General features: G+C 40.0%; 1 protein-coding gene across 1 annotated transcript in view; it reads left to right on the top strand.

Annotated features, from left to right (window-relative positions):
• neb (nebulin) overlaps positions 1-12,960 on the top strand; it is a 229,493-nt gene that overhangs the window by 192,097 nt on the left and 24,436 nt on the right. The window contains 7 exon segments of the mRNA XM_055638822.1: positions 1,202-1,306; positions 4,295-4,387; positions 6,196-6,288; positions 7,902-7,994; positions 10,270-10,362; positions 11,253-11,345; positions 12,505-12,597. Coding sequence (XP_055494797.1) covers positions 1,202-1,306; positions 4,295-4,387; positions 6,196-6,288; positions 7,902-7,994; positions 10,270-10,362; positions 11,253-11,345; positions 12,505-12,597 — 663 coding nt within the window.

Here is a 12,960-nt window from a genome sequence, read left to right as displayed (position 1 = left end):
TCCTTTCCCTGCTCCTGGCCTTCAATGTAAATATTGTAGTAAACAATTAAGAGCAAAGATCCAATACCAGCCATGCCATGAATTACACCCCTCCAGCAAGAAAATTACTCCTTCTGAACCTGAATTTTGTGGTCGGCAGGGCGTACTCTGCATATCGCCAACTTGGCCAATTTTACATTTTTATCAAGCCAATTGTACGACCTGTACGTCTTTGGAGTGTGGGAGGAAACTGAAGATCTCGGAGAAAACCCACGCAGATCATGGGGAGAACGTACAAGCTCCATACAGACAGCACCCGTAGTCGGGATCGAACCCGGATCTCTGGCGCTGCATTTTGCTGTAAGGCAGCAACTCTACCGCTGTGCCACTTTTATTTCAATTCTAGTTATTTTTTATGTGGCAATTTTTTTTTTTTAAAGGGTGGCACAGTGTTGTAACTGGTAGACCCGCTGTCTTATAGTGCCAGAGACCTGTTTGATTTTGACCTTGGGTACTGCTGTGTGGAGTTTGCATGTTCTCCCTGTGACCGCGTGGGTTTCCTCCCACATCCCAAAGGCGTTCAGGTTTGTAGGTTAATTGGCCTTTGTAAATTGCCTCTAGTGTGTGTAGGGAGTGGATGAGAAAGTAAGGTGACATTGAACTAGTGTCAAGGGGTGATTGATAGTCAGTGTGGACTCGGTGGGCCTAACCAGTTTTCAATCCATGCTAATGCACTTCCTCCAATAACTTCAGTTCTTAATTCATGCACCAACCTCTTCTGTGGGACCTTGTCAAACGCTTCCAAATTGGAAACCTTCATAGAAACATACATTCATACATTATATCTACACGTTCCCGTTTATTAACTCTGCTAGACAAATCTTGTATCACACTTTTCCAATTTATTACATCAATATCTTCATCAATGGATCACATGCAAAATGCCAGCACAAGAACTTACAGACAAAGGTTTTGTTACAGTCCAGAAATTCCTCTGCTTTATGCTGGGGTGAAATTCATCTTTTGTCTTCAGTGGTAAAATAATGTGGGCTTTACCCCATCTCTGCACAATGTGTCATGGTGATGCCAATAGGTCCAAGTACAGCAGGTGGCAACCATCTACCACTGGACACAGCAGACCAGTTTCACCCCACTGTCTTTTCAATGTTTTCTTGCCTGTTGCTCCTGTTTTCTCACTGTTGATTTTCACTCTGTTTTATAGCTTCAGTACACTTCAGATCATATACATAATAAAGGAAAGGTCACTACAGTAAAAGACACGCCTGAAATCCTTCGAGCTAAAGAAAACCAAAAGAATTTCAGCTTGGTACTTTTTACCTAAATATTTTTTCTGGTGCTAACCTACTCACCATTTGTATTTCTCTCCTTTTCTTTTTAACATGCAGACAATTTTTTTCAAACAAAATTCATCAATTTGCAGAAATCTAACAATAATCAATTTAGTTTCATTCTACAGTTGAACATATATTTTCTAACAGTAGCCTCAATTACTATTAGAGCATAGATAAATAGATGCATAGACAATAGGTGCAGGAGTAGGCCATTTGGCCCTTCGAGCCAGCACCGCCATTCAATGTGATCATGGCTGATCATCTGCAATCAGTACCCCGTTCCTGCCTTCTCCCCATACCCCTTGATTCCGCTAGCCCTAACAGATCTACCTAGCTCTCTTTCGAATGCATCCAGTGAATCGGCCTCCACTGCCTTCTGAGGCAGAGAATTCCACAAATTCACAACTCTCTGTGTGAAAATGTTTTTCCTCATCTCGGTTCTAAATGGCCTGCCCTTATTCTTAAACTGTGGCCGCTGGTTCTGGGCTCCCCCAACATTGGGAACATGTTTCCTGCATCTAGCGTGTCCAATCCCTTAATAATATTATACGTTTCAATAAGATATTCTCTCATCCTTCTAAATTCCAGTGTATACAACCCCAGTGGCTCCATTTTATGACAATATCACAGTCCCGCCATCCCGGGAACCTCGTGAACCTATGCTGCACTCCCTCAATAGCAAGAATGTCCTTCCTCAAATTAGGAGACCAAAACTGCACACAATACTCCAGGAGTGGTCTCACCAGGGCCCTGTACAACTGCAAAAGGACCTCTGCTCCTATACTCAACTCCTCTCGTTATATGTGGATAAATGTGAGGTTATCCATTTTGGTGGCAAAAACAGGAAAGCAGACTATTATCTAAATGGTGGCCGATTGGGAAAGGGGGAGATGCAGCGAGACCTGGGTGTCATGGTACACCAGTCATTGAAGGTAGGCATGCAGGTGCAGCAGGCAGTAAAGAAAGCGAATGGTATGTTAGCTTTCATTGCAAAAGGATTTGAGTATAGGAGCAGAGAGGTTCTACTGCAGTTGTACAGGGTCTTGGTGAGACCACACCTGGAGTATTGCGTACAGTTTTGGTCTCCAAATCTGAGGAAGGACATTATTGCCATAGAGTGCAGAGACGGTTCACCAGACTGATTCCTGGGATGTCAGGACTGTCTTATGAAGAAAGACTGGATAGACTTGGTTTATACTCTCTAGAATTTAGAAGATTGAGAGGGGATCTTATAGAAACTTACAAAATTCTTAAGGGGTTGGACAGGCTAGATGCAGGAAGATTGTTCCCGATGTTAGGGAAGTCCAGGACAAGGGGTCACAGCTTAAGGATAAAGGGGAAATCCTTTAAAACCGAGATGAGAAGAACTTTTTTCACGCAGAGAGTGGTGAATCTCTGGAACTCTCTGCCACAGAGGGTAGTTGAGGCCAGTTCATTGGCTATATTTAAGAGGGAGTTAGATGTGGCCCTTGTGGCTAAGGGGATCAGGGGGTATGGAGAGAAGGCAGGTACGGGATACTGAGTTGGATGATCAGCCATGATCATATTGAATGGCGGTGCAGGCTCGAAGGGCCGAATGGCCTACTCCTGCACCTAATTTCTATGTCTATGTTTCTATAAAGGCCAACATGCCATTAGCTTTCCTCACTGCCTGTTGGACCTGCATGCTTACTTTCATTGACTGATGTACAAAGACACCCAGGTTGCGTTGTACTTCCCCGTTTCCTAACCTGACACCATTCCGATAATAATCTGCCATCAAAGTGGTTAACCTCACATTTATCCACATTACACTGCATCTGCCCACTCACCCAACCTGTCCAAATCATCCTGCATCCTCTTCACAGTTCACACTTCCACCCAGCTTTGTGTCATCTGCAAATTTGTTAATGTTATTTTTAATTCCTTCATCTAAATCATTGATTTATATTGTAAATAGCTGCGATCCCAGCACCGAGCCTTGCGGCACCCCACTGCCTGCCATTCTGAAAGGGATCCGTTAATCCCTACCCTTTGTTTCCTGTTTGGCAACCAATTTTCTATCCATGTCAATACCCTACCCCCAATACCATGTGCCCTCATTTTGCCCACTAATCTCCTATGTGGGACCTTATCAAAGACTTTCTGAAGGTTCAGATACACTACATCCACTGGCTCTCCCTTGTTCATTTTGCTTGTTACATCCTCAAAATATTCCAGAAGATTTGTCAAGCATGATTTCCCCTTCGTAAATCCATGCTGACTTGTACCGATCCTGTTAGTGCTATACTGTTATACATCTTTGATAATCGACTGCAGCATCTTCCCCACCACTGATGTCAGGCTAACTGGTCTATAATTCCCTGCTTTCTCTCTCCCTCCTTTCTTGAAAAGTGGGATAACATTAGCTACCCTCCAATCCACAGGAACTGATCCGGAATCTAAAGAACATTGGAAAATGATCACCAATGCGTCCACGATTTCTAGAGCCACCTCTTAGAGTACCCTGGGATGCAGACCATCAGGCCGTGGGGATTTATCAGCCTTCAGTCCCATCAGTCTACCCAACACCATTTCCTGACTAATGTGAATTTCCTTCAGTTCCTCCATCACTTTAGGTCCTCTGTCCCCTAGTACATCTGGGAGATTGTTTGTGTCTTCCTAGTGAAGACAGAACCAAAGTACCTGTTCAACTCGTCTGCCATTTCCTTGATCCACATAATAAATTTGCCTGTTTCAAGGGACCCACATTTGTCTTAACTAAATTAGTTAGTTAATAAGTTTATAGTTAACTCTGCTTGTTTAATTAATTTGAGCCATGTTATTGAGTTTTATTGTTTCAATGGTTTGTGTCTTGTAAGCTGTTGCCAATTTGTTATTAAATCACATTTTACTTGAGCATATTTAGTTACATTGCCAAGGTAAGAAAATAAGGTAACCTTCTCTACTGTAACCTTCATTCTTCTACCCTACTGTGTATAAAGATCGCATATAAGGATGAAGTTGGTTCTGGAACATCAATTAAAGAAACGCCAGAGATGGAGAGAGTCAAAAGGACACAAGAGGCTATTAGCTCGGTATAACCCTTGGTCCAAATCCTCCATTCCCTAGTTTGTGATAATCTCTTAATTATAGTATTCCCAACCTCTCACTGTTGCCTTCAGTGTGAAAAATTTCCTTCTAACAGTTACAGAATCAATTGTGTAATCACACGTAACCCAGGTTATGAAGCTTCTGGGATTTGCAATACCATGCTGAAGAATTATGTTTAAATGTCCATGATACCACTCTGACTTTGAAAAGGGCTCTACACATTGGCACTGATATATAATCATTACATTACTGTACGTATGTACTATTTATGCAGAAAACATGTTCAAATCATTTTACCAGATTGTTAATATAAAACAGATGATAAAATTATGCTGGGCCAATATGTAAAGGGATCTACAAAGGACGGTGCAAAGCTTGACCTACTCTTAGAGAATTAGACGGGGCAAGTGACTTAAATGTCAGAGGGCAAACCACTGACCATCCAAGTAGAACATAGAACAGTTTAACATAGGTACAGGCCTTTCAGCCCACAATGTCTGTGCCAAACATGATGCCAAGACCAACTCTTATCTGCCTGCACTTAATCCATATTCCTCCATTCACTGCATATCCAAGCATCTATCCAAAAGTCTCTTAAATGCCCCTGTCACATCTGCCTCCACCACCACCCCAGCAGCTCCTTCCAGGCACTTGCCACCCTCTGTGATAAAAATAAAAACTTGACCCGCACATCTCCTTTAAGCTTTGCCCCTCTCATCTTAAAGCTATGCCCACTAAAATATGCATTTGATACTTCCATTGAGGAGCAAAGGTCCCGTCCGTCCAACGTACATATGCCTTGCACAATTTTCTGTACTTCTATCAAATCTCTCCTCAACCTCTAGTGTCCAGAGAAAACAATCCAAGTCTCTCCAAACTCTCCTTGTCGCTAATAATCCCTAATCCAGGCGTCAATAATGAATCAAAACTTGTCCTCCTCAAAAGTCAAACTGTGAAAACAAGCAAACCCTAAACGAGCTTTATTAACGGTGAACTTTAAACATAGGAAGCTGATTCATGTAAATTAAGCCCCATTAAATAAAAAGCAAAAAGGCTTCATGTGGAGCAATTCATTATAATCATCTGCTTTAGAAGCTACAAAAACACTCAAATCTGAAATTTGCTAAAGCATAACCTGGGTTACTTTATCAATGACGAAAGCCTGTGTCATGTTTCTGGTTTGAAACTTTCTTTACCTTACATTAATAACTATTAATAACCTTTACACTATGTCACCTTCACAAAGAACCTGGGAGAGAAGTTTCAACTCGCCTCTCCTGCTGATCCACCACAACTTGGGCAGTGAGCTGTAGAGTTATGGAGGACAAGCAGGATTTCCCCACCCCACCCCCCCCCCTCCCCTTCCCTTTTAAACGAGTGCAGCCAGTAACACAATGTTTAATGTTTCTAACTTCACTTAGCGCCTCCAAATGAAACAATTAATTTTATGTTATCTTTTAGAGTTGAATTGTAATTTTGCTCAAAAACGTTAACAAATTTACACTTTGTTTATGATATTATGAGTTTAATTATAATGTTATATAATACTTTAGAAATGACATTACTCTGAAACAAATATTTTTATAGGAAGAATTTTGGAGGCCAGTTTATATGTTTGATTAACCCCTGCAGTGTGCAGATTGATTCCCCGCCCAGTAATGTGTGCGATGTTTTATATTGCAGTCTGTGATCCAACATACTGTGTGATTAACTGTTTGTCAAAAATATGTATCATATTATTTGTTATGTGCTTACTGTTTGTCATTTCCTCCACGATCTACACTGCTTGTAGAATAAATACAAGGAAATTATTGGGCAAGGAACTGCAATCTCTGACCTGCCTGAGGTGAAACGTGTAAAGGAGACGCAGAAGAACATCAGCTCGGTAGATGCTGGTTTCATTCACCCATGTTATTCCATATTCCATCTCCACTGCCTAACCATCATATCACTAAACCAAACCCTCTTCATATTGTTTTCCATTTTTTAATTTTCAATCATTTTAACTTCATTGTCATTTTTGAATAATGATGTGAGTTTTGGGAGTAAGAAGGAAATCTGCAACAGGTAGACTTACATGAAAAGGTTGTATGACCAAATGCCAGAAGATCTTTGTTGTAGATGTACATGTCTACAGGAACACATGTTGCAGGATGAAGGTACTAAAAGTGTCATGACATAAAAGACTATTAATGGGACATTTAAGTCTAGCCTGGGATGTTCTGCGCTATTCTCCAACCTCTCTGTGTTAAACCTTAATTGACAAAAACCAAATTAAAACTAAAAATTCTGAATGTAGTTAGACGGTCACCAACACCTGTGGAGAGAAAGAATAGAGTTGGTGATTCAGGCAGCTGATCTTTCACCAAAACTGAGAAATTCTCATCTTATTTAAAAAGATGTTTATTGTAATAATATTGGAGCAAATATTGAATGTAAGAGCTGGAACCATTCATTCAGTTTGACAAAACATGGTGCACAGTGGCGTAGCAATAGAGCTTCTGCTTCATTGCGCCAGAGACCTAGGTTAGATCTTGTCTACGGATGTGCGGCGTTTTCACATTCTCTCTGTGAATGCTTTTCTCCAGGCGCTTATAGAAACATATAAAATTCTTAGAGGATTGTACAGGGTAGATGCAGGAAAAAATGTCCCCATGTTGGGGGAGTCCAGAACCAGGGGTCACAGTTTAAGAATAAGGGATAGACCATTTAGGACTGACAATGCATTTTGACTGTACACTGACAATGAAAAAACTTTTTTCACCTAGCGAGTTGTGAATCTGTGGCATTCTCTGCCACAGAAGGCAGTGGAGACCAATTCACTGGATATTTTCAAGAGAGAGAGTTAGATTTAGCTCAGGGCTAAGGCAATCAAGGGATATGGGAAGAAAGCCGGAACGGGGCACTGATTTTGGATGATCAGCCATGATCATATTGAATTGTGGTGCTGGCTCAAAGGGCCGAATGGCCTACTCCTGCACCTATTTTCTATATTTCTATATTCTGGTTTCTTCCAACATTCCAAAGACTTGCAGGTTTATAGATTAATTGGCTTCTGTAAATTGCCCCCAGTGTGTAGGATGAAAAAATGGGATAACATAGAACTAGTCAACAGTCGGTATGGACTCAGTGGGCCAAAGTGCCTGTTTCCATGCTGTATCTCTAAACTAAACTAAAAACCTTTCCAAAATTAAAACTAATTGAATAATGGAACTAAGAAAGCCAATTTGTTTAATGTATCAGTTTAAAAAATCATATTTTAAAAGTTCATAAAATTAAAAGCAAATTTTGAATTGAGATAATAGATAAAAATTAATTTTAGCTCATTATTTGCATGTTTGCTCTGTGCAGTGAAAGTGTTTGTCTATACTGCCCTGCTAGATGAAGTGTGTGGTTTGTTGCGGTGTCTAATATGTTGTGGTATGTAGTTGTCTTTATCATTGTTTGTCATGAATTTACAATATTCCCTTTCCTCCCTGATCTACACACATCTTGTAGATCAAATACAAGGAAAGTATTGGGCAAGGAACAGCAATCTCTGACCTGCCTGAGGTGCAGCGTGTAAAGGAGACGCAGAAGAACATCAGCTCGGTAGATGCTGGTTTGCTTTCCCTGCGTGTTACACCATAATCCACCTTTACTACCGAATCCCTCCTGGCACTAAACACAATTTATCAATTTTCTCTTCTTCTTATTTATCTTCAGTTTAATTTTAATCAATTTCTAGTTTTAGATCGCAATTGCATTAACCAAACATTTGATGAGAGTAAACATTTCTGGAGAGAGATGAAGATTGACAGGTGACTAGGTGGAGGTTTTTATAATGATGACACAGCTTTGATAGATCTTATTTTTATATGATTTTTTAAATTAAGAAACAGGATTTCCACCTATAGGGAAAAGCATACTAGGGTCTAATAACATAAGATTGCCATCGAGGAATGTGATTAGTAATGTCTTGACCAAGACATTGATGAGCATGTGGATCATGCTGCCTTAGTGAATTGTTATGGTGAAAGTATAAATGCATTGAAGGGGTGGCTAGAGATGAACATGAGGGAGAAAGGTTATGTTGGTAAATTTAAGTGAGTACAGACAGGAGGAGCTTTGAGCAGAGCCTATGAAAGCCAGCATGGACCTGTTGAATAAAATGGGTTGTTTCTGTGACATACATCCTATGCAATCCTTTGTACAACCAAGGCCTGCTTAATTATTTGCCTCGCCAAGAGATATAGAAAAAGCACAATAGAAAATAGATAATAGACAATAGACAATGAGGTAACATCCCTATCCTGACATTATGTTTGTTGTTTTCAGTGTGTGTATTGTATTTTTTCTTTCTCCATCCAGTCTGTTGAAGGAGTAAATTTACACCAAACTTAATTTATTTCACACAGTTCTCCTGTACATTCCACACTGACCCTTTTAAATGAGATTGCAGGTTGAGGGCTACAGAGTGGGCATGATATGATAGATGTTAAGGTGTTTTCACCAGAGGAAGAGTCTCGAATGAGGGGACAATGATTTACAAATTAGATTAAAAAGAAATTCTTATGGAATTTGCTATCCAAGAGTTTGTAAACTAGATCACTGTATGTATTCACAGAAGAGGTAGATACATTTTTGAAAGATCGAGACTTGTGGCTCTTAGGAACTGGCATGGAAGAGGAGTTGTGATCTGGGATCTCTTATATTGGATGAGAAGGCAGGTTTGAGGGAAGAGGTTGGCCTACTAAGACTTCTATTTTCCATGTTTCTATGTTAATAAATGACACTGGTAGCTGTTCGTTGCAAGGAACAAATTGCTGGAGGACAGAAATAATAAGCGACTCCTATCGCCCTTCCTAATTGTGAGCTACTGAGGTGTGTCGCAGTTCATCAGGCACAGCTTTGTAAGCTTTTCCAGTTAAATGGCAAACATTGTAGGGGTTTTGAGTATAAAAATGTAAGAGCGAAATATGAGTAGCTAAGATATTATAGTGATTCCAGGGAAAGTAGGTTTGGTGTGAGAGAAAATGGAGTAGATTAGGACTGTACTCTGTTCATAGAAGAAAATGTGGAAACCCCATTAAAATTTACAAAATTCGTAGCAGTGAAAAGGCTAGATGTGGGTTCAGTTCAGTTCAGTTTAGGTCAGTTCAGTTTAGTTTATTGTCACGAATACCAAGGTATAGTTAAAAGCTTTTGTTGTGTGCTAATCAGTCAGCTGAAAGACAATACATGATAACAATCGAGCTATTCACAGTGTACAGTAAAAGTGGGGAGCGATTGTAATATGTGATTGTAGATCTGCTTCTGTGGCTAGTGCACAAATAGTCACAACGGTTGAACGCCATCTTGGGAAGCAATGTTTCCCTTGACTGATGGGTCAGGGACCAGAGAACAAGGATCAGACTGTTCTTAACAGTTTTCCCATCCTACACACTGTATTTACTGACAACTCATAAATCTCAGCGAGGGCTCCTGCAATTTCCTCTCTAACTTCCCATAGTGTCCTCAGATATATCTGATCAGGCCCAGGAGATTTGTCTATCCTCATACAATTCAGGACCTTCAGCATCTCTGTGACCGTATTGCTGACTGCACATTATATTATATTACATATAATTATTTGTATATTATTGTGGCCCTATTATAGTATCACTAATCCTCTCAGGCTCTTTCTTCTCATAAGAAACGTTCCTTAACACTTACTTATATGCCTTATTTCAAATTATATAGATCATTGTCAACTATTGTGTGTCATTTGTACCTGTCAAGTGCCATTGGATGTGTTTAAAATGTTACATGTGCATTTAAATGGTGGTTATTGTCTGGGCTGTGCTTACAGTTTGTCTTTTCTCCATCTGAACTACGCACGTTGTAGATAAAATACAAGGAAACAGTTGGGCAAGGAACAGCAATCTCTGACCTGCCTGAGGTGCAGCGTGTAAAGGAGACGCAGAAGAACATCAGCTCGGTAGTTGTCAGTTTGATTCGCCTTTTGCTTAATCCATTACTCCACTCTCCGTTGCCTTACCACTTTCAATCAATGCCACGAGTCAAAATTAATGTCATTACTTTAAAGACAATTTACATTTAAAAATGTTTGCAGACGATTGAAATGTTTTAAATCATTTGCCAATTAAATATAATTTGAGGGAAAAACAAAAATTATCCTGTAACTTATTTTAAGAAATACCGTACAGTATTCTACAGTGAGAATATACACAGAATGTACTACAATGATATCATGCTTGCTATAGCAGTGTAAACCTTGACTCCTGAAGATAGACACCAAATGCTGGAATAAGTAACTCAGTGGGACAGGCAGCATCTCTGCAGAGAAAGGATGGATGACGTTTCGGGTCAAGACCCTTCTTTATGTTATCAGAAGTTTCTTGACAGGTGTCAATTTTGCCACATGTAGCTGATTCTGGACCCTCTCAGTAGCACTTATGGCTTTGTGTGAGATGCCATGGATATTCCCTCAACACAGAAAACTGAAGCTAAGGATTATGTGGCGTTGCCTGAGACTGTCTGATGCCATTTACATTATACTATAGGCCGAGAACCAAAATTATAGTTTGGTCTATTCCATGGCTTGGCACTGTTAGTATACAGTTGGCATGCAACAGTAGCTTCAGAATTCCCCGGTGATACCTCTTTCACTTCCTACCTCTCTCTCCTATTATAAGACCCTTATTGTGTGGCTTGATGTGACATTCTATTTTATAATGTTTTCCTATGAAGCACCTGGAGATGTTTTTCTATGTTAAAGGCATTGGGATCAGCGATGGTGTTGTTGTTGTAATTGTCTGTCACATGCTTACACATTGTCTTTCTCCCCCATATTTACACACATTGTAGATACAATACAAAGACACTGTTGGGCAAGGAACACCAATCTCTGACCTCCCTGAGGTGCAGCGTGTAAAGGAGACACAGAAGAACATCAGCTCGGTAGTTGCCAGTCTGATTTCCCCCTTTGTTAACATGGGACTCCCTTCCCCTTTCTACCCCAATACTATCACTAAAAACAAATCAATCTTTTTTTCACCAACTTTCTTTTAACAACTTTACCTAATCCCTGAAACTTTTGCATATTTTTTCCCAGTTGATTTTTGTTGCTTATATTTTTACATTTGTATTTATATATATATATTTTTTTGTATATGTAATGGAAATAATGGACATGCAAGCATTTTTGGAAGAGAGGGGTGGTGGGGGGGGGGGGGGGGGGGGGGGGACACTTTATCAGGTGAAAGAGTGAAAAGAGAGCTATTGAGGGGATTTATCTGACCGCAAGATTATTCAACTCATCCAAGGTCATCCAGACATTCAACTCATTGACTTTGATGGAAGCTGAAATTCATAGGTGATCACAACCAACAGCCAGTACTCATAGGGTGTAGGCATAGGGAGATGAAGTACGAAAACATGCCCTACTGCCAACCAAAACTATCAAGCATCTATTTACACTAATCGCCTTTTTGTTCTTCCCGCATTCCCAATTTCAGGCAGCACCACAGATTCATGCTCCACACACACTCCTCGCCACTTTAGTAAAGTTACCATTCCTCTGTTAACCTAGACAAAGAGTAGACCATTCAATTGTAGGGTCATCAATATAAAGATGAATCCTGATTTTGCATAAGAAACCAACACTAGGATCCTCCGCCGATCCTATTTCCCTCCCTTTCTCAGTGACACTGAGGCCAGTTGTAAAATTTCATGTAACATTTCATGTGTTTCTTCTTCACAAACTGAGAATTAATGCAAAACCACTTTTTGGTTTACATGACCTGGTAATAGACACTTTTACCTAGTGGGCTAAGGGAGAGAAATGATTCTATAGTTTGAGCAATCCGTCGTTTGACTTTGTTTGCAGAAGATCTGTGTCACTGAATTCCTTCCCTAAACTCCTATACCATCCTTTAAGATGTTCCTTAAAGTCTGTCCTATTTTCCTGACATCTCCACCTGTGATTGATGTGATATTATGTTTGATATTTGTTCCGTCAAACACCAGGGAGTGTTTTGCTATCTTAAAGGAGTGGATGGTCGTTGATTGTCATGTGCTTCTGGTTTGTCTTTTCACTCTGGATCTACACACTTTGTAGATCAAATACAAGGAAAATGTTGGACCAGGAACAGCAATTCCTGACCTGCCTGAAGTGCAGCGTGTAAAGGAGACTCAGAAGAACATCAGTTCGGTAGATGCCTCTTTGATTCCCTCTTTATTCTTAAGGATCTCCTTGCCCTTCCTATCCACCAACTTCCTCACTAAATGTATTGTGAAGATACTATAGTCAATAATCAAAAAGGAATGGCCAAATCATTTAGGAAGGCTGAATATAGTCAAATCTTATGAACATGGTTTTATAGAAGATCAATAACATTTGACAGATTTCCTTGAACTCTTTGACGATTTGACAAAGAGTGATGATACAGGGGAACATGTAGATATCATGTATTGTGAAACTGAATAATTTTCTGCCACAGAAGGCAGTGGAGGCCAATTCACTGGATATTTTCAAGAGAGTTAGAAATAGCTCTTAGGGCTAATGGATTTGAGG

Source organism: Leucoraja erinacea, chromosome 7 (assembly GCF_028641065.1).
Source record: "Leucoraja erinacea ecotype New England chromosome 7, Leri_hhj_1, whole genome shotgun sequence".
Taxonomy (NCBI): domain Eukaryota; kingdom Metazoa; phylum Chordata; class Chondrichthyes; order Rajiformes; family Rajidae; genus Leucoraja; species Leucoraja erinaceus.
The sequence above is the reverse complement of the archived record's forward strand: the minus strand, read 5'-3'. Positions and strand labels throughout refer to the sequence as shown.